Below are 21,813 nucleotides of genomic sequence, written 5' to 3'. Positions count from 1 at the left end.
GGGAAAATGCGCTGGTTGGGTACTGAGGGGCTTCTCAACCACTAACACACACACACACACACACACACACACACACACACACACACACACACACATTCACATCACCACTCCGGTCCCGTCCCGGTGGGAGCGACCCGCGGCACCACGCGGCGGCGCCCCCGAGCCGGGCACCGGCACCACCGACGGGTGTGTGGGGTTCGGTACGGGCTGGCTGCGGGCAGCAGTGAGGGGCTGGTGTTGGGGATCTGAAAAGACCGACACTGGGCTGGCATCGGCCGCCAGTTTTAGGTTGCCACTGGGCACCAGTCTGAGCTGACCCTGGGCAGCAAAATGGGCAAAAGGGACATTCCCGGGGACCGGGGACTGAGGACACACCAACAGAGCCCGGCAGCGCTGAGCACTCCCCCAGCCCAGCGAGTGCAGCTCATGAGGGGCTAATGAAGCCGGGAGGGAGGGCACTAATGCAACTGGGGGATTATCCTGCAGGGACAGCCACACCCCACTGCAGGGTGACTGGCACACATACCTGCTTCCCCCCCCCAAAACACCCCAGTGCCCCCCCAGCCATTGCCCACCCACCCCTGGCTGCTCTGACCTTGCCCCCCTCACCCTGCAGGACATCAGCACCCCAGGGCTGGTGGCACCTGCCCGCATCACCGAATTAACCATCTCCATCTGAGCCCGTCTGCTGCCAGGATGTGGGTCAGGGATTACCCCCCTCCTCAGTGCTCCCCAACCCATCCCCAGCACCCCCCAGCTGCACCACATGCACCCATGTCACCAGGTGTTGGGGACGGGGGTGTTCCCAGCCCAGGCAGAGGAAGGAGGTCCAGGTGACCATAATAAATACAAGAAAAGTTTATTGACAAAAAAGAGGGAGGGGGTGTGGAAATGGGGGGAGTGAGCAGTGAGCCCCAGCATGGCATAATAAATAACAACTGTGCTCCTGGGGGGCACCAGCTTACAAAATATGGCTCTGAGCAGCGGGGTCCCTGTGGGCCCCCAAAGAGGCTGGAAGGGGCTGCTGGGCACCCCAGTGAGGGGCTTGGGGGGGCCCAGCCCCCCAGCACCCCCAGGCACCTGAGAAGGGACCACCTTGGGGGGGCAGTTGGGGCTACAGTGAGGTCCCAGCCCTGGGAGAGATATGGGGGGGGGGGGGGCAACCCCATCCCCTGCCTACCTGAGAGCCACCGGCTGTGGCCACCAAGGCGTCCCCAAGCCAGGGCCCCAGGACAGGGACTCAGCACCACCTGGGGCACCCCTGGCTCACATCCTGTCCTACCCCCGGCCCTGGGACACCAGGGCTCAGGCCAGGATCTTCTGGGGGATCTCCACTGAGGCTTTGATGAAGATGGCGTTGTCCCGCACATAGTTCCGTTTCTTGATGTCCTCGTGGGAGATGAACTTGGGGTAGCCGAAGCCCAGGGTGCTCTCATCCAGGGAGCTGCGTGAGGCTCCCGGCTTCTGGAAGTTTTTCCAGTTGGGATCAGGGTGGAAGGTCTCAGTGATGTGCTGGGGCTTGGAGAGTGAGGGGTCACTCTGGTCCAGCAAGGAGAAGGTGACACGGTAGGAGAAGGGCCACTCCAGCAGGTTGTCGTACTCGCCTGGCAGCACGCGGATGTAGATGGAGAGGTGGCTGCTCTCCCCGCTCCCATTGCCGTTGAGGAAAGCTGAAACCTGAAGCTTGTACCCATACTTGTGGGTGTAGAATGGGGGGCTGAAGAACTCGTAGTTGCTGCGGGCTTTAGCCTCCTGCAGCTTGCGGGTGTAGTCGGGGATCTTCCAGATGAGGGTTCCATCACTGCTGACCGACAGCTCCTCCAGGTCCCGCCGCAGCTCCAGGATCTCCTGCCGCTGCCGGCTCACCAGGGCACACACCATGCCCAGGTGAGCCTTGGTGCTCTCCTCCAGGTGCCGGCCCATGGCCAGCTTGGGGCACTGTGGGGACAATGGGAACATGAGTGGAGGGGACAGAACAGGGTCATGGGACAGTATGGGGACACAAGTTGGGACAGGACAGAAGGATGCAGCAGGAGCATGGGGTTGCTGGAGCAGGATAGCACAGGAATGCCATGGGGACACAGGATGGCACAAGGACACGTAGTTGGGATGGCATGGAGACATCAGGGAGGCAGTGACACAGGGGCAAGGATGGGGAGATGGGGACACCATGGAGCTACAGGAATGGGACAGAGAAGAAGAGGGACACCATAGATGGCAAGGAAAGGGAGGTGTGGGGATGCTGTGGGGCACAGGCATGCCATGGTGGGGACAGCACAAGGATTCCAGAGTGGGATGGGCATGGGGACAACAGCACGAGGTGGGGGACACACTCACCCGGTGCTTGCAACCAGCTTCCTTGAAGGGGCACAGCAGCATGGCAGTGCTGCAGCTCTCCTTGAGGTGAGTGGCCATGTCCTCCCGGGCGATGCTGGGTGTCCCGCACTGGTTGGGGCAGGGCACGGGGTACCGGGGACACTGGTACTGGTGGTTCTGGAGATGGAAAGTGGCTGTCAGCCAGGGCCAGGAGCTGGCAGGGCAAGGGTCCCCCATGGATCCTGCCTCACCTGGATGGTGTCAAAGACAAACTCCTTGGCACAGTAGGTGCAGGGCTGGGTGCGCTTGGGGCATTCTGTCAGGGTGTGCTGGGACAGCAGGCGCCGCATCATACGGGCCCCACACTTGTTCTCACAGTACACACTCTCCTGGGGACATGTGCCTTGGTGGCCCTGGGGATGGTAGCATCATTGTCATACTCTGGCAGCACTCATCAGCCAGTCCTGCCAAGGGATGGGGCCAGGCAGTGCCCTCCATGGTGTATGCCCCCCAAGCTCTGTCCACATGTCGAGATTGTGCATCCCCCCCAGGGTCACGCACTGTCCCATTGGGCAGATTTTGCCCTCAGTGGTCCTCCACTCAGGCTCTGCCCCCACAGCCAAGCTGTGTAACCCGTCTAGGTTCTCTCTCTATGCTGAGGCTGTGCCCCTGTGGCACCTTGCAGCACACTAAGGTCCTTAAACTGCAGCCCCCAACCTGGCTACACAGCCCTCCCCTTCATGACACCCCCAGACATGCCATGCCATTCCATGCCACCCCTTGCAGCTGTGTCCCCTCCAGTGTCCCCTTCATTTCCCCTGTCCCACCTCGAAGGCCTCCCCAGTGAAGTCGTTGGCACAGAACTCGCACTTGACCCGGCGCTTGGGGCAGCCGTGCTGGACGTGCTCAGGCAGATCGCGGCGGCTCAGCTTGGTGCTGCACCGGTTGGGGCAGGGGATGACGTTGAAGCCACAGGTGCCAAGATGGGCCTGGGGGATGGGGAACACAAGGATGGTGAATGGGGGGGGTTGAGGAGTGGGGTGCAGCCGTGACCCCCACCCTGCCAGACCCTACCTGGAGGTGCTTGATGAGCCCGCTCCAGCGGCAGCCCTCCTCGCTGTGGATGCAGCGGATGGCCAAGCTCAGCACCTGAGCCTCCAGCTCTGGGTCAGGGTAAATCTGAGGAGGCAACATCAAAAACATCAGTATCCCACACCAGAGGGGGCACAGGGACCCCCCCACCCCAGCCTCCTGGCCAGCAGCCTCAGGAAGGCTGCCCAGGGCCGGATCCCCCCTCTGGCACATGAACAAACCCCCTTTGTCAGGAGCGGGTTTCCGCTCCCCAGCCCTGCAGCACAAAGAACTTTTGCTTCCGCACGGGTGCCCGTGCCAGGCTGGCATGGCTGTGCCAGGCGGGTGTGCAGAGCCTAGGGACATGGTGGGGACACGGGTGACAGGGACATCCCCCCCTCCCAGCTGGGTATCACGTGTTGGGCTCACCTTGGCATAGTCCAGGGGTAGCTGGTCCTCAGGGCACTTGAAAACGCCTTCGCTGCAAGACACAGGGGGGTCAGGATCACTCAGGGCTGCAGGACAATGTGTCACTGGTGACACAGCCATGATATCCCACAGGATCCCTGCCACCCTACCCCAGGACATTGGGGCTGTCCCTCTAGTGCTGAGTGCTCAGCCCCACACCAAATCCAACTGTAGCCCTCAGGGAGCTGCAGCTCTAATCCCACTCCATCTGTCTGAGCTGGGAAATGCCCCCGCCAGACAACCCCCCTAGGCAGCCCCCCCTGAGCCAGGCATGGTGGCCACAGTCCCTCAGGCCCGGGCCAGCCGCCACAATTGTGGCACCATCTGGAGCCCCAGCAGCCCCCTCGCCAGCCCTGGGATTAGCGCAGGGTGCAGGCGGCTGGCTGGGAGCCGTGAGGGTGGGGGCCATGGGCACCCACAGCCCCAGGTGATGGGACCCAGGGGTGGGGGGGAACAGGGACAACAGCTGGGCACCAGATGTGCAGCCCGGATGTGTGGCCTCTGCAGGAAACGGCCCTGTCAGCCACCATGGTGAGCCGGGATGGGGGGACAGGCAGCAGGACTCCAAACTCCTCCTGAGAGCTGTCCCTGAGGAGCAAATGGTCCATGCAGAGGGGCAATGTCAGTGGAGGGGTGGGCATGGAGCCAAACAGGCAGCCTGGCTTGTGACACCGCTGGCCAGGAGCCACTGTCACCCCCAGCCCCTACAACACCATGCCCAAGGACAAACAAGAGTGGCCATCCCTGATGGACCTTGGGATAGGAGGCCATGAGTGTGGCACACAGGATCATACAGCAGTGACACGCAGGGGCTCTGGTGTCCCCAAGGGGGCCCTGGACAAGGCCACCAGGTCACCCTGCCCATGTAATCACCCCACACCCTTGGCAGGCATCAGCACAGCCTCGACCAACTCTGCCAAGTGGATGCCAGCGATGCCACCCAGCACGTGCTGGCCTGGGACACCCAGGCACGGCATAGTCAAAACCCCTGCAGCCACCACTCCTGTGCTGGGGGGGGTGCAAGTGACTCCCCATAAAACCATCCCAGTGCTGTGGGGTGTGACCCCCCGTGGGGCATGGCTGCATCCAGCCCTGCCACGTGCCCAGACTGTTTCTAGTGGGTGTTTCTGTGGGAGTCAGCAGGCACCTGCCGAGATAAGCTGCTCCCAGCTGGGGCTGGGCACCCAGCCCTTTCCGGGGAGCCCGCAGCTGGCATTGCCCCACGGCTAGCATTGTCCCACAGCTGGCATTGCCCCACGGCTGGCACTGTCCCACGGCTGGCATAGCCCTCCTGCTTTTCCCGCACACGGTGTCGGGGTGCCAGGGCTGCCAGAGAAGGGGGACGGAGACCCAAAGCCAGAGCCTAATCCCCAACAAAACCTCCCCATTCCTCACGCTCGGTCGGGCAGGGAATGTGCTGAGGCAGCGCCCAGGGGGACCGTCCTTGCCTCTGACCTTTGCGGCGTGTCGGGGCGCAGCGAGGTGATGGGGTAGGGGAGCCCCTGTAACCCCTTGCACTCTCCCAGCACACACAACAAACACCCCCCCGGCATCGCGGTGATGCAGGATGGCTCAGCCCGTGAGATTCCCAACCCTGACCCGATGCAAGCGGGGGGAGGCTCATGGCGGGGGGTACCCCAGGTATCGGGGTAGATCCGAGGTTTCTGTTGCGGGGGGAGCAGAGGTGCTGCCTGCACCGGACCCGGGGAACGCCCCGTTTCGCAGAAACCGCCCGGCAGCGGCCGTGCCCGCGGGGCCCTGGTCCCGGGCGAAGGTCGCCTCGGCGGGGCGAGGTGCAGCCAGAGGCGCTGGCGGAAACGGGGGCCCGGTATGAGGCTTCGGGAGCGGCGCTCGCCCGGCCCTGAGGGGCTGGGGGGGAACGGACAGCCCCTGGCCGTACTGCTGTGGGACCCCCACAACGGGCAAGTGGCCAACAACCGGGCAGCACGTGCCCCGCGGGCAGCTGCCGGTACCTGGGCCAGGGCTGCCGGGACCCCCGGGCTCCCAGCGCTCACCCACTGTCGGTCGCGCTCACCCGTGGTGCGGGGGGCACAGAGTCGGGGGGTGTCCGGACCCTTCCTCGGTCACTTCCTCCGGCGGGGCCGGAGCAGGAAGGAGTTAAGGACAAATCTTTGCAAGCACTCGAAACTCGCCGCACCGGCCTTCACCAGCCCTCTTCTTCCTCCTCCTCCTCACCGAGAGGCGCTACGGTCTGCTGCACCCAGTGGGGCTGCTGTCACAGGCTGGGCAAGCCCCGCATCTCGCCTCCACGGGCCCGAGGCACCCCCGGGACACCCCCTCCCCGGCCTGGGAAATCCCTGGGCACTCCCGACCCCTTCCCGGCCCTGGGCACCCTGCACTCCCCGTCCTGGGGGGCACCTATCAGCATCCCCGCACCCCCAGGCACTCCCAAGCACCCCGCACTGCTCTCCGGGGCACTCCGACTCCGCACCCGGTAGCGGGGGCACACACACACACACAGGACCCGCTGCCCTCCGGGGTGCGGAACCCCGGGATCTGGGAGTGTGGGGGTGACCAAGAGGTTCATGGAAGGGGTGCGCGGCACGACGTCATGGCGAAGCGGCCGTGACGTCAGGGAGGGGCTCACCTAAGGAACTCCTGCAGGCAGGTGTCGCAGAAGCGGTGGCCGCAGGTCGAGACACGGACCGGTTCCCTCATGGGCTTCCCGCACAGCGGGCACAGCACCCGCCGACGCGGCCGCTCCAGCAGCTTGTAGTCGTAGCCCGGCATCCCGTCGCCCCGCTCGCCTCCTCCGAGCCCCTCTCACCTCCTCCTCCTCCTCCGTGCTCCGCCAACCCGGCTCCTCCCGGGGGGGGGCCGGCCGGGGCGGTGGAACCGGCCTGAGACCGCCCCGCGCCCGAGGCCGGGGGCCGGGCATGGCCACCGCCTCCCAGCCGTGCTCCGCCTCCCCGCACCGAGGTTGCGGGGGGGAACCTGGGGCGGCCCCGACACCTCGGGGGCTTTGGCACGGCCTCTCTGGGGGAGAATTGGTACCGTTGGGACGGCCACCCCGGGGATCTGGGGAGCACCAGATGGGATGCAGTACCTCTGGAGAGGGGGCACCCCGAGGTCAGACACCCTGGGATCTTGGGGAGCAGCACAGCGGGCACAGCCAACTGCGAGTGGGGAAGGAGAGGAGGACTGGCGTTGGAACCCACTGCATAGGGAACAGCCACTTGGTAGGGGTTTGGGACCCACTGCACTGGGGACAGCCATCCCCAGGGGGCTGAGGAGCATCACATCGGGCACAGCCATCCCTAAGGGTGTTTGGTACCCCTGGGACAGAGCAGGACAGGATAGGTTGCCCTGACCTCCCCCCACCATGTCACAGGGACATGGAGACCCCATGCTTCATCCTACTGAGATCTCATGCCCCATGCTGCAGCCAGCAGCAGCTCTGTCCGGCCTGTGGTTTTCAACCTCCAGGCAAAGGGCTTTAGAAGAGAGAATAAAAGAAAAACCTGGCTAGCTCCAGCCCTCACGTCACTCTTTTAGAAACCAGAGCAGCATATGGGAGTATTTGCCCCTTTCCCTAGAGATGGAGACAAGCAGATGACAGGCTGCCAGCATGTGTCAGTCCCACCAATGCTCCAGCCAGCTTCCCAGTCAGGGCAGCAGTTGCTCCAGACCCAAATGTTAGCAGTTTTCAATTAGCAAATGGCAGAAGAGAGGGATTCCTGGGGGACACGCTAAACAAGTCAAGCTCTATCACTTGTCACTCAAGGAGCTCACGTTACCCTTCTCACTGAGAGGTTCTGCTTAAAATAAAATCCTCCAGCAGAAAGCAGACAACATGCCTGCTCTTGCTGACAAGAAGGGCTGATTCCTGGGGTTACCCTGAGGGGTGACAGGTTTCCTTGAGGGGTGACAGGTTATCCTGCCATGGCCCAAGCTGCAACAAGACTTTAGCTCCTGCCACCCAAAAAGCAGGGAAGCTTGTACCAGCATATGTCGAGTGTGAACAGCCACTGCAGGGTCTTTTCTGAGGGACGTGACCAAGCTGGCAGCCTGCTTGGATGATGGAGAGCAGTGAGCTAAACTTTAACCAGCTCCAACAGAGCCTGGAAACCCAAAATGAAAGAAAATGAATAGCAGCAGGCAACTGTAGAGAGAGCTGGGTGCAACAGACACCACTGAGCTGTCCTGAGGTGACAGCCTGGGGTTGGGATGCTCCCAGGCGGGTTTGGTCAGAGCCATGAACACCCCAGGGCAGGATCTACTCCATCTGGTTCTGCCACTCAGTCATAGCACACCCTGGAGCCAGGCTCACCTCCCAGCTGCCCCAGACAGCCACCCAAGCACCTCACCCAGTCTACAAAACATCCCTGGACACTGCTAACAGACCAGCTTTGAGCCAAAAGGATGGCCCCTCCATCCTGTGTGATCCCATGGATGAGGGGACTCCCTGGGCCTTCTCCACAGAAGACACAGGACACATCACTCCTGCAAGCTCAGAATGCCTGCAACTGTGATGACAGGTGTGAAATGGAGCCTGGTTTTATCACTGTTTACTGCTTCTCTTTGATGTTTTCAAAATTTTTCTTTCCTAAGCTCACTAAAGAGCATCTCAGCTAATTAGCTGGGAGCTGACAAAGCCATCAGAAGGCGCTGGCTGTGCCGGTAGGACGGCTGGGAGGTGTCAGACCCTGCAAACAAAGCTCTCCTCCTTTTCCCCTCTCCCTAATGAACGCCCTCCCTACACTCCACATCACAGACAGGCATTTGCCTTGCACAAAGGCCACACTCGACCTCTGGGCAGAGCAATTCCCTTTGTGGAGAAGATATGTGCTCTGTCCCTCGTGATGGGTCGGTCCTTGAACCCATCTGGGCTCTAAGAGGCCTCCTGTCATCCTCCCCCCACCTCTCCCTGCCCTGCACCCCTGTTCCATCTCACTGCCTTGTGTTTATCTTACACTGGAGGGACAGAAAGCAAATGCTCTGGCTTCTGAAGTTAAGGTAGAATATTTTGCCCCAGGAAAAAGAGAGGGGAGAGCCTTCTCCATGGGGATTAATGCTCAGGGAAGGTGAGGGGGGGTGAGGGCTGCTGGACAGACGGACGGCAGCTGCACCTTCTGCCGAACCTGGTGGGAACCTCAAGAGAGGTGCTGGGATTTAAATCAAATCATCTGCAGGATCAGTGGGAGTTTAGGCTGTTTCCTGCTGCCAGCGATGGCTCCAGGTCCACAGGGCCTTATCGAGCACGGAAATGAGGGCAGGCTTTCCTTGGGTGACAATGACCAGAGGGGACCCGCACTGGCTGGGATGCACAAGATGAGAGCTGGCAACCTCATCCTACCCGCTTCCTTCCTAGCAGGAAGAGCCACCGGGATGAGGCTGATCCACCACCAGCTCCGCAGGACCCGGGAACAAAACAAGGATACGGGCAGAAGCCCTGAGACCTGCAGTTTTCACCGGGAGCTTCTGCAGGGGAACAAAGCAGCAGACGTGAGGAATGCAAGTGGCCTATTTGCCCGGGCTGTTCTCTGCCTCCGGCAGCGCGGACATGCTTCGGCTTGTCGTTTCAAGAGCTATTGTTGATCGGGGCCGGGGGCCTCTTTGTTTCCTTTACCCTTTTGCCAGGCTTGGTCACAGCCCGGTATTAAATTATTCAAATCATCTCGCTGGGCTTCACAGCTGAACTCCTGCACAGAGCACACAGGCTGAGAAATCCCCAGAGCTCCAGCCCTCACCATGAGCCCCCAGACCCAATACAAAGAGCACTGGTTTGGACTGCTTCCCTCTGCCTGGAGGGAAGGGTCGCAGTGTTCGAGCTGGTGACACCTCCAGCCCCAGCACTGCCATAAAGCCACAAAACAACCCACCTAACACCAGCACATCAGTGGGGACAGGGTGGGCTGGCAGGGAGCTCATCCCTGGATTCAGCTGTCCAGTTGGAGCAGGGAGAGCCCAGTTCTCCAGTCTGCATGTCCCCTGGAGCAGTGACATTTTAGTGCCACCACTGACAAGACAAAGGGTGGCAGAGACCTGTGTCCTGCCTGCCTTCGGTCCCAGCCACCCCTTAATCTCCGAAGAGGCTGCGGCAGCCTTTTCTTCTGGGGTGTTTTTGGAAGTAGTTGGGATGAGGGGAGCCCCAAGAGCTGAGCAAAACCACTGCCAAGAGAAATCTGTTGCTGTAGGAGCTGGTGCTGCTGCCAGCTCAGTGCAGGGAGGAGAAGCAGTGGCCCAGAGGGTCTTTGAGGCGATTTAACCCAGCCCTGCAATTACTCTGGTGCCCAGATTGGTCTGGGAGTGGTGAGCACCTTCCCTTCTGCCAACACCAGGCTGCTGGAGCCGTCCTGCAGCACAAGGTGAATGCCAAGGGACTGGCAGAGCCTTTGAATTCAAAGTCAGCTTCCTGGGATAGCAGGGTGTAACCGCCTGAAAAGGCAGCTCCACAAGAAACACACACACACACACAAATAAAAAAACCAAACCAAAACAACCGGCAGGGAAAAACCCATGAACCCACCCTGGCAGGAGCCAAAGAGGGAGGCTGTGTCTGCAGCCAGGGCTGCCTTTCCCGGACGGACAGGACCTGCTCCCTTCCCCAGCAGGAGCCTGAGAGGTGAGGGAGGGAAGAGCAGGAGACCTGCAGAAATTCATTACCTTTCACATGACAGAGGGATGTCGGGCTGCTACCAGAGCCCAGTGAGGTTTTCCCTCATTGAAAACAGGAAAGAATCACAAAAAATAATTAGAGAGATTTCATCTCAGCCAGCTTATGAAAGCACTGACTTTATATACAACAGATTGGCAACAGCACAAAGATGGATGTGAAAGGCAAGAGCATTTGCAATGTCAGACAGATCAGAGGCAGAAGCTCATCAAAAAATGGCCCAGGGCAGATGTAAGTTAAAAAAAGAAAAGAAAAAAAAAAAAAAAAAAAAAAAGAGAGGAAAGGAAACAACCCTTCTGGAGATAAAAAACTTAACTCCTGTCTGTGACTTGGTGATATGCCCCCTCCTGCCTGCAGAAGGGTCTCTGGTGAAAACTCATCATCTCCCTGGAGAGATCTGGGTTAAAAAACTTCAATTACTAACAATTGCTCGCTGTGTTTTGCTGCCTTCCGCCAGCTCAGCTGGGAGCCAGCAAGCTGGTCAGCAGCAGGATTTAGGGGCCTGAGGACAAATGTCAGCCAGAGGATCCTCTGGTGAGCCCCAGGAGGCTGTAATTGGAAAGCCCCAGGCAGCATTTCGGGAGAGAGAGCCAGGCTGTGCTGCACTGGGAGGCTGCTGGCGCCGGGTTCGGCCAGCCGTGCAGTCCAGGACCCTCAAAAGCATGATGAAGAGCTCAACAAAGGGGTGAAACGTTTTAAGGGGGGGATGGGAAAAGGACAGACTTCTCTAATTAGAAAAGAGGTTTGCACTTAGTCACCCAGCGGAGTGCCTGGGGCCCTAACTCCAGACACTGCTGCGCAAAGGCTGACAGCTCGCTCAGACACCAAGCTGTCAGCCTGGGCTTTGTAACCAGAGACAGCTTCCATAGGGGAAAACAACCACTGTGCTTCTCACCCTTCTACACAGGCACTTCCAGAAAGGAGGGTCAGAGCCTCAGTGAGAACCCCTGAAGGCACTGCTGGAGGTCAGGGGATGCCTGCCCCATGGCACGTCCAGGGCAGCAGCTCTCAGGTGCTGGAGGTTCACTGCGACCCTCGTTGATTGGATAAGTGACACCAGCTCTGGTTCCGTGGTAACCATCGTTAGCAGCTCCCTGTTTCCAGGCTGCTGCCTTCGGAGCACAAGGAGCTCTGCAGTCTGAGCCAGGCCATAGCAGGAGGCAAGAGGACAGACAGCATGCCGGGTGGCTGGGCACCTGTAGGATGAGGCTGGACACGGCCCCTCTAAGCTCTCACTGGGAGGGTGACTCTTCCACTGCAGCTGAAACACAAAGGGCAAGGACCAAGAATAAGCCCTAAGGCACCATACTGATAAAACTACAAGGAGGAATCCTGCCCCATCAAGGCCAGATACCCAACAGATGGGCACTGCAGGCCCTGTCCTGCCCCCCCAGCAAGCTGCCAAGTAGTGGCACAAGCAGGAGGCAGTGACCAGCACAGAGCCCTGGCAGGAGGAAATGCAGCCTGTGTGGCTTGTGCCTTCCTCCTCCTCCACTCCAGCATGCCTGGCTTCTACCAATTATTCTTCTGTTTGCAGTGGGATTGAGGGAAGGGCATGACAATAAAGTGGGCAGAAGCCCAAGCTGGTTAAAAACGGGGATGGCCACACAGGAGGAAACAGCTACATGGTGCAGAATTGCCACCCCAAAGGTGGAGCATGGCTGGCCTGTGCCAGCACCCTCTCTGGGCCAGATCACAGCCAGAGCTGACAGCAGCAATGATATCAAACATGTCATCAGCTCGCATGTTCTCTCTGGAGAGCTTTCCAGACAGTCTAGAGCTGTGTGAAAGTCCAAAGCCAGAGCTCAGCTTTTTCAGCTCTCTCAATGCTTTTTGCACCCTGGTTACACTGGGACAGCCAAAGCTGCTGTTCCAACACTGCAGCTCCTGAGTTTGTACTTTAAGTGCCAGGAAGGAGAGGCAAGGTTTCAGACACGGGGCAGTGCAGTGGGACAGCAGTGGGGTACACACCCAGTCCCTGCTTTTACAGTGCTGCAGGTGGGAGCCCACAAACCATCTGCTGCAGAGCTTAGGGTGACTCAAGCAGCAGAAGGGGACAGCAACCTGCAGCAGAAACAAACCCCTTTTACTTGCATGACAAATGCCCTACTTGTTCCTGAGCCGAGGGACTCGCCTGTTCCCTGTCCCCTTCAGGTGGCAGCACATGTCATGTGAGAGCTCAGCATTGGCAGGGAAGGAACAGGAGCCAAGGCCGATTCTGCTGGGCCTCCTCCCCTCTGGGATGTAATTACCCTTCTTGAAGTGGGCTGGGACTGGAATCCCTCAGCCCAGTGCTGAGGCCATAATCAGCCCAGCAGAGGAGGAATAAAGGCCCCTCCAGCAGTCTGGGCCAGGCTCCCATCGTACATCCAGGCAACAGGAAGGGCAGGTCACGCCATGGGCACGTTTTAACCATGCAATGATGCTGCCTTTGGCTCGAGCAGAGAAGAACCACAAAACCATCACTATCTTTTCCAAACCACAATGGAAAGCTAGCAGCCAAAATGACGCCTCAAATCTCAGCTTCTATTTCAGCAGATTCAATTTGAGAGCTGCTCTTTTTGGATACACGAGCTCCTCACCAGCCACAGCCTAGCCAGCCCACCTGACTGGGGGTGCAGAAGACCACCTCTGCCATTACTCTGGCTCTTCCAGCCAAGTGGAAGCAGCAGTGTCACAGTCTTTATGGAATTCAAGTTACTTCTGTTCATCTGAGCTCTAGAGGGACTAGAATAACACAGGGCTTGTGTGCCAGGGTTACTGAGTATGGCTCTGGCCAGAAGGCGTTGTGTCTGGCTGGGAAGGAATCACAGTGATGAAGATTTTACTCACGCTTTACAGCCAGCAGTGTGTTCCCATGGCAGCAGGCTACAGAGGTCACCACATATGGGTGGGTCTCCTCCAGCTGTACTGGCCTCGGCGTTCCCGTTTCCTCATCCTTCCTGCCCAGGCGTCCCCTGGCTCCTTTCCCCCATGTGCACACCTCGCCATCTGCAGTGGGACACAGACATCTTGCTGCACACACAACTCACCAGCAAACAGCCTCCCATCTCCCAGGTACTGCCCTGGGCTATCTCCAAGGCTTGCCTCGACCACAGGCAGTGGGAAGCCCAGGACATGGGGGCTTCAGACTCACCTGCTCCGATGGCCACAGTGAAGGCATCCCCACAAGCCACCACGGTGACCTTCATCATCTGGAGCCCCACAACCAGGTGGGGGACGCGGCTGTTGCGGCAGGAGTTGGTGCCCAGCTGCCCGTGCTGGTTGCTCCCAAAGGTGTAACACTGGCCAGAAGCTGAAAACAGAGAGAAGAGAAACAATTGGCTGTCACCCCAGGGTGCACCAAAACCCATGAACCTGGTTGCTCTTTACCATGCCGGACATCCTGCTCCACAGAGCTCCAGCACTGGGAGCAGAGTGCCTCTTGCACCTTCTATACACAGGAAACTGAGGCAGGAGGAAGACAATGAAAATGCAGGTGCCCCCTGAGGGATCTGGGCACACACCCCTCACCTGTGACTGCAGCTGAGTGTGCTGTGCCAATGTCAGCACACACGATTGGCTCTTGGTTCAAGGGGGAAGATTGGGCACATGTGAACATGGTGGCCTCTTCCACCTGGTCCTCTGGGGAAGGCTCTTCTGTTGAGCTGATACGATCCAGACCCAGCTTGTTACACCTGCACAGGAAAAGCACAGCTCAGAGCTGGCTGGATGCAGCCTAGGACAGACACCTCAGAGACAAAGCCTGCTCTGGCAGAACTGCACCACCAACAGTGTGATGCTGGGGAGCAGGACCACACAGGGTATTCTTCTAGAGCCCCCTGCTCCCTCTTCCTGGGCTGGACACAGATGGATAGGCTCAGGAGGCTGTTGGCATGCTCTGGAACACAGAACTCCGTCCCCTTACCTGTTGCTCCCACAAGCAAGGATCTGGTTCTTCACTGTGAGGACCATGGAGGAATCGATGCCACAGATGACCCTGTGAGCCTCGTGTTCTGGTGGGACCATGACCTGCTGGGGGGAGTTGTGGCACTCCAGGGTACCCAGCCCAAGCCGACCTGGCAGGAGGGAGAGGAAGAGCACATGGCTGATGGCAACACACAAACTGAGCACACCCCCGAAGCAGCAGCAGCTGCCAGAGCCCAGCCCAGGACCTACAGCCACAGAAGGTGGAGAAATCCAAAACACAAGGGCCCTGAGATGCAGTGAAGCAGCTGCAGCTCTTCCACACCCACCAAGCCTGGCACATCTGGAGAGGGCTGCAGGCGAGCAGGGCCAACAAGGGGAGTGGGAGCAGGTGATGGAAAGCACAAGCCCCATTTTGCAAAGCAGACATCTCTTACCATTATCCCCCCTGCCCCAGGCAAACACTTCCCGCTCGTTGGAAACCGCCAGGACATGAGATGCCCCACAGGCCACCTGCACCATCTCGTAGCCCAGCAGGGCCTCCACGATCTTGGGCTGGCAGGGGAAGAGCAGCAGCCGTCAGCCGAGACCTCCCAGCCTGCCCGGCTGCTCCCATCCCTCCCACCCACCCCCCCAGCCTCAACACAGTGCTGGCAGCATCCCAGTTTTCATCCAACACAAACACCAGAGAATTATTTTTCATTCCAAACAGTCTTCAAAGGGTTCAGAGACTACGTGCACACAGCACGGAAGATAATGCAAACATCTCTGGGGCAGAAAAAAGCGAACTCAACGGTTTGGAGAGGGGATAGGTTCAGCCCAAGGGTTGGGATTCGCCCCCCTGCCCATGTGGGGAGTGCCAGGGGCTGTTAACGAACACTGGGAGCAGGCAGGGGCTTGGTGCAGGATGCATTGGCTGAAAGACTTTTGTGAAGAGGAGCTGTGAGCTACAGGCTGCATATTCGTTAGGGTGTGGAGAGACCAGGATCTTCACATTTCACCCAGCCCCTGCTGTGACCTGCTGTTAGATCTGACACCTTGCCACAGCGAGTCTCTTTCTCATTATCTTCTTCTAGTGAAAAGCACCATTTGTTGGGAACCTGGCTGCTGCTCCCAACTGGTTTCCCCATCCCAACAATAAGCACTAAGCAATTCAGCTTTGGACAGAGCAGGAACAGAGGAGCCAGCTGACCACAACGACAAATGGCACCAGTCCCTAGGTTTGGCTGGAAGCCATCGGCTGCTCCCACATCCGAGGGCAGGCAAGGAAGAAGCTGGAAGGGAGCAAGGAGCCCTCACAGCCCTAGTGCTCCGAGCCAATCGGAAACGCACAGCTCTTCTTTAAATACTGGTTCTTTTGAAAAATAACTTTTCTCAGTGAACCCTGGCAGCTGCAGGCCAAGAGTGAAGCAGGCAGGTGTGTGATTGGAGGCAGGCTCCAAGCTGGGTGCCTGCCAACAGCAACCACAAGGCAGCTCTTGACTTCCCCCACACTCAAAGGGATCATTGTGTGGGGGGGGAGTAAAGAAAAAGAAGGGCAGGTTGGGTCTTTTAAATGCTGCAGTGATAGTGGGAGGAGGGGGAAGAGGGTCAGATGCCAGAGCACGCCTGGGATGCACATCCCTGGAGCTGGCATGAGCCCTCTCATATGGTGTAGAAGGCACAATCCATCCTTCCCCCTGCGAGAGCAGCACACCCAGCACCCTCACAACAAACCTGGCTTATGTCCACAAAGTTTCCATGCCCCAAACAGCCATTGCTGCCACTGCCAAAAGTCATGATTATCCCCCTGTCTGGAAAAGCAAACACACGTGTTACTGATACACGTGAGGCCTTAGAAGGCCCCCACAGCCCTGAGGGGTGATCATGGCTCCAAGGACAGCCCCTCTGCTTGCACTCACTCTTGACTCATAACTTGCTGCAGGGGCCAGAAGCTTTCAGCTTCCGGAGAGTGTCAGCCGCGATGTGCTGCGACAACTCACCCAACAAACAGCAGATGATAGGACAGCAAGGCTGAGATAACATTATTGCAGCTGTGTACGCAGGAGCTGCTAAACCCACAGTCTGTCAAGGTGTTAAATACACAGAGGCAACCATGGAGCAGCCACCCAGCAGAGGGGTGGCAGGAAATGCCATGGAGAGGCAGGACAAACACATGCCTACAAAGTTTGCTGGTTGTGTATCTGTCATTTGCTGCCCTGATCCCCAGCAGAAATCCAAACAGGACTCCCAAAGCACCATCAGGAGTGGCCTTGCTCCACAAGCATGGCCTCAGACTGGTGTGCATTCTTCCCTCCCAGCCAGAACACCTCTTTGTTCCACTCTGAGGGGGCTTCAGACTCTGCTTTCCTACAACTGAGGACAACCATCCCTGCAGGAGCTCACACTGACTTCTCACTGCAATGCCAGTCACATCTGGTCACTGCTTGTGTCTGCATCACACTCCCAGAGTATGTGACACAGGCAAGCTGAACTTCCCAGACACTCCTCGGGCTGCCATCTCCACTCTACAAATCACTTCTGGCTTCAGGTGACACCAGCAGAGCCAGGACAAGGAGGCAGTGTCTCACCTGTGAGGCAGGCTGTGAAGAGATCACCGCAGGACACGTGCTTGATGGTCACACCAGACTGACCCTCCAGAAAGCGAGACACAAACTGAGGCTGCAGCTGCTCAGTGGCTCCTGGGAGAGAAGGGCCTCCTGCAGCACCCATCGGGGGAGCCTGGCAGAGAGATGCCATGTCAGCTGCTCAATAGCTGGGTTGGAGAACTTGGATGAGCTCCTTCCCACAGGCTTAGCTCCTTCCCATACCCTGGACAGGACAGCGGTTTAAGGGACACAGCACCAGGGCCTGTGCAGTGATCAGAAAGGACTCCTCCCTGCAAATCAAATATCTGAGGCTTCCCCAGTCACCACCTGCCCCTGGTGTCCCATCACTCACCTCCCACATGATGAGCCGCCCCGATTTGGTGACCCCAGCCTTCTGTGTCCTGCCAGCAGACACCTGCACCACTTCAGTGTTGAGCATGGGCAAGCGGAGCGGGGTGGTGATCCCACTGCCCCAGGTGTAGATGGATGAGAGTGGAGGAGGGATTCCTGTCCTGGCTGAACCACCTCGAACACCTAGAGGTCAAAAGAGAAATCATGAATGTAAATCCCTGGCTCTCCTCCCACAGGAAAAGAAGTAACACCAGCCAGTCTGAGTGCTGCAGCAGGAGCTGAGAGAAGCACATGGGAACAGCTCCTTGTATTTTATCCCAGAACTAGGGATATGGCACCACAACAGCTCTAGCTAATTGTTACCAGCACCAGGGGCACTGCCCTGCACCAGGACATTCCCCTGTAGCACCTCCAGCTGGTTCCCTGCCTTTGCAGCAGGAGCAGCAAAAAACATGATTCAAAGGATCAAAACCCAGGGGAAGCAGCTGAAGAAGTGCTGCTTGCTCACCAGAGCTGAGGTGCCTGTGGGCTCCTCTGGTGCTCAGCAAAGGTGATGTCTCTTATTTCCTCTCTCCAGATGCTCACATTCCTCTCTGACCTCCTGACATCCAAGGAAAAGTGTCCTTCCAAACAGAACTGTGTTGAACACACTGTGCCAAGACTCACCCCTCGGCCTGGCACTGCTCACTCGTCCCCCTGTCCGGCTGTGGGTCACTGATGGTACCGGAGCCAAAGGCTTTTCAGGCCTGCCAAACCAAAACCCAGTCCTTAATGTCAGCTTGGCCCCAGAGGTCCTGCAGAGCCCTGGGTCACAGAAGGTCTGGGCACAGCTACAGCAAAAGCCATGGCTGAACAGCTCACAGAATTGTCTTGGTAGGTGATTTAAACCACTCAGTAGAGGGGAGCTGGCATCAGTTTGCTTCCCCTTGAGCTCACAACTCTCTGTTCACTGTTACTGTGATGACAAACCCACACCTGCCATGGCTCTGAGCCACTGGGCCAGGCTTGGCCTGCAGCAGTGCCTGCTGGGCAACACAGGAGAGGTGCATGGGGACAGTGCTCTCTTCAGAGCTTGTCATGGAGCCAGTGAGCTGGTCAGACACACTGTAGGCTGTGACAGCTCCTCCCAAGGTGGCCATGTCACTTGCCTTCTCATTTTGACACTGCCCACATCAGTGTAGAGGTTCAGGAGGGGCCGAATGCAGATGGCCTGGGCCATGATCTCATTGAGCTGGGGCCGCTTGGAGGGATCCAGGTTCAGCATGCTGAGGATGAGCTGGCGCAGGTCAGGGCTGTACCTGTCTGATATGGGGGCAAACGTCCCACTCATGATCTTCAGCACTAAGGCAGGAAGATTCTGGAGAGAAAACAAGAGAAAAATTCTGAGCAGTCAGAGGCAAGATCGAGGAGTTGTCAGCACTGCCCTCTGCCTTCACACCTCCAGGATCCATGAGAAGAGTGTTCCAAGAGTACATTTTCACCTCAGTAAGAGGCCATGGCTCCCCGTGCTACGTGTCAACCACATCCCTCCACGTGTCCACCATACCCCTCTTACCGCAGCTTCAAAAGCCCTCTTGAGGCTGGCGAGTTCATACAGCACACAGCCCAAAGCCCAAATATCACTCTTCTGGTTGTAAGGCTTCCCTTCGCAGAGCTCTGGGGAGATGTAGCATGGAGTTCCCACAACCTAAAAGAGACAAAGAAATCTACCCTGACACTGTGAAACCAGGGCAGAGAGGTGGAAAGAAAAAGGCTCAGGTTGGAGGGCAATGCATAGGCTGGATAGAGTCTCACCAAACATTGCTTGGAGGAGTTGGGCTTTGGTTCCTGGGTGTCAACATCTGCCTGACTATCTAAGTAAAAACAAGAGGATTTGCCTCTACGGTGACCTCCCTTGCACACACAGAGATTGCTTCTAATTTTGCTCCTTTGCACTTGAGAATCAGAGCCCAGAGCAATGAGCATGATGTAAATGTCTAGTCAGATTAGACCAGGTGAGGAATGATACTCCAGCCTCAAGCAGAGACAGGAGATTAAGACAAGGCAGGAATTCAGTTGCCAAGTATGTGTCAGACGAGCTTGCAAATACCACCTCTGCTGCTGTGACAGTGGGAGGAACCTTGTCTACTCTCATCAGTGGGCCAAGACACCCCATCCCCTCCCAGGGTTGGACAGACAGGTCATTCTCACCTTTTTGCAGCCCACAGAGCTGCAGCAAACTCAGGCATGAAGACATCAGCCCGTATAAACTCTCAGGAGCAGAGCAGCAGTGCTGCATATGGATGTGGCCTGCTGCAAGTATGCTGCATCCAACCTCACAGCTTCCAAGAGAATATTGTGAGCGAAACCCAGAGTATCCAGCCCACTGCCATGGTGGTAAGAAGTTCCCTTGAAAAGCCAAGCCACTCACCGTGTAGGCTTTACTCTTGCTGCTCAAGATTTTGGAGATACCAAAGTCTCCGATCTTGACAATCATGCGATGTTTATCCAGAAGGATGTTCTGAGTCTTCAGGTCACGGTGCAGGATCTGCTTGGTGTGGACGTGGTGGAGAGCCAGGAGGATCTGCACGAAGAAGTGCAGGATGGTATCCTCATCCAGCAGGGAGTTACAGCGCTTGTGAATGAACTCAGCCAGCGTGCCCCCTGTGAAGGACAACAAAGGGCTGTCAGGAAGGGTGGCTGCACAGGGTGGGCACAATCCTGGCTGAAAAGTCAGGAGGATTCAGCCATGGTGTCTTAACGAGACACACATGAAAAAAGCACCGTGCTGGTGGGACACGCAGCATGTTCTCTGGTGCTCTCAAGATTACATGGAGAACAATGGCAGCACAGTCAGGAACAGGGAGAGGAAAGTCACTGTTGAGATGTTGTCAAAGGCATCAGGAAAAGAAAATTAAAATTGCAGCTCTTGGAGGAGGACACAAACCTCAATGGCAGAACAAGATAAGCCTGTTCTGCAAAAGAGAATTCTTGCAGTCCAAGAGGCCACGTGGCACTGAGAGGCCTCTTCAAGAAGGGGAGGTCCAGATTCAGGGCTCATGTATGATTTCTAGCAAACCCTCATGGAAACATTGATTTAACCTAAAACTCCACAGCAAATCTCATTAGAAATCACACCTTCACACACAGCTGTAGGACCAGCAGTGTGCTCAAGAGCTGACACAGGGTCAAGAACCTACGCCAAGGGCAGAGGATAGCACTCTTATCAGTGGCAGGGGTGTGAGAAATCTCTTTGTTTTGGACATGCTTAGCAGGTGTAAGGCATATAATCAAAAAAATTAGAGAACAGTTGAGATTGGAAGGAAATTTGGGAGGTCATCTGGCCCAATCTACTGCTCAAGCAGGGCCACTGACAGCTGGCTGCCCAGGGCCACAACCTGTCTTCTGAGTATCTCCAGGGTTTGTGACTCGACAACATGTCTGGGCAACCTGTCAGCATTCAGTCACTTGGCTCATGGTCAACTTTCTCAATCCTTTTCCACAAAAAATACCTTTTCAAGGAAGATGCAACCCCGAAAGAGCAGGATCTTTATGAGGAGCACAACATGGGGCCACAGCAGCTTGACCCAAGGGGCCTGGCATCCCTTGGACCTACCAAGAAACCAGCTGCAGGCACAGGGAAGGATGAGGGCCCACCTGGGGCGTACTCCATGGCAATCATGAGCGCCTTGTCCTCCAGAAAGTTCTCGTAGTACTCGATGACATTGGGGTGGCTGAGCAGCTTGAGGACCTGGCATTCATTCTGTGCTGCCAGCCGCTCGTCCTTGCTCATCTGCTCCACAGGGATCTGCTTCAGGATCACCAGCTTCTGGTCGGCCTTGCGCAGGCACAAGTGCACGATGCTGCGGGATGGGAATAAGGCCTCAATCAGGGTAAGAGAGGGGGGAACAGGGCCTGGTGACCACCGAGGGCTGACACGTGGCCCCTTCCCCTCCCCGTTGCAGTGGTAACAGGGCCTGCACCCCCTCCCCCAGGGTGCCACACACCCCATCGCCATGTCACCCCATCGCCATGGCAACAGCCAGGGCCTGGACAACCCCCCCAGTCCGGGTGCCACGCGCCGGCAGACCCCCTCGTTGCCACGGAGACTGGGTCCGTGAGCCTTGTTGCCATGGTAACGCGGCCTTCGGCCGCCCACCCCGACATGCCATACGCCCGGCGCTCCCCGCACACGTATTGCCACACTAAAAAAGGCTGAATCCCACCCCTCACAAGCACCCCCGACGCCCCTCTCACCCGAAGGCCCCTCTCCCCACTACCCGGATTCGTTCATATTTCTCCATCACCGCCTCGGCCGGGCCTGGGCTCCTCCCGTCTCCATGGAGACACTTCCGGGTGCCGCTACGGCGGCCGCTGGGGGACAGAACACCGCGGTCAGCCTGTTTTCCCCTCCCCAACACGTGCGTAGAGTTCGAGGGGGTCCGGGAGGCCCCTCTGGGGGAGCTCTCATCGCAGGGGGCAGTGCTGCTGGTGGCC

General features: G+C 57.9%; 2 protein-coding genes across 2 annotated transcripts; both read right to left on the bottom strand.

Annotated features, from left to right (window-relative positions):
- Window positions 1-846: 846 nt before the first annotated feature.
- TRAF4 (TNF receptor associated factor 4) lies at window positions 847-6,685 on the bottom strand. Its single transcript, XM_008495154.2, has 7 exons — window positions 6,464-6,685; window positions 3,817-3,868; window positions 3,391-3,495; window positions 3,144-3,305; window positions 2,568-2,729; window positions 2,338-2,493; window positions 847-1,938 (listed from the first exon to the last, which is right to left on the bottom strand). The coding sequence occupies exons 1-7, from the start codon at window positions 6,604-6,606 to the stop codon at window positions 1,306-1,308; spliced, it is 1,413 nt and encodes a 470-aa protein (XP_008493376.2). The 5' UTR covers window positions 6,607-6,685; the 3' UTR covers window positions 847-1,305.
- A 3,908-nt stretch (window positions 6,686-10,593) lies between these two features.
- NEK8 (NIMA related kinase 8) lies at window positions 10,594-21,682 on the bottom strand. Its single transcript, XM_030462420.1, has 15 exons — window positions 21,574-21,682; window positions 20,974-21,179; window positions 19,748-19,980; window positions 18,893-19,024; window positions 18,486-18,694; window positions 18,004-18,083; window positions 17,339-17,520; window positions 16,969-17,119; window positions 16,115-16,191; window positions 14,836-14,953; window positions 14,400-14,550; window positions 14,006-14,169; window positions 13,629-13,787; window positions 13,325-13,483; window positions 10,594-11,753 (listed from the first exon to the last, which is right to left on the bottom strand). Exons 1-15 carry the CDS (start codon window positions 21,618-21,620, stop codon window positions 11,725-11,727), a joined length of 2,097 nt encoding a protein of 698 aa, XP_030318280.1. The 5' UTR covers window positions 21,621-21,682; the 3' UTR covers window positions 10,594-11,724.
- Between the last annotated feature and the right edge of the window lie 131 nt (window positions 21,683-21,813).

The sequence above is a fragment of the Calypte anna genome, chromosome 19 (genome assembly GCF_003957555.1).
Source record: "Calypte anna isolate BGI_N300 chromosome 19, bCalAnn1_v1.p, whole genome shotgun sequence".
Taxonomy (NCBI): domain Eukaryota; kingdom Metazoa; phylum Chordata; class Aves; order Apodiformes; family Trochilidae; genus Calypte; species Calypte anna.
Note: the sequence above shows the minus strand (reverse complement) of the source record. Positions and strands in the feature narration are given on the sequence as shown.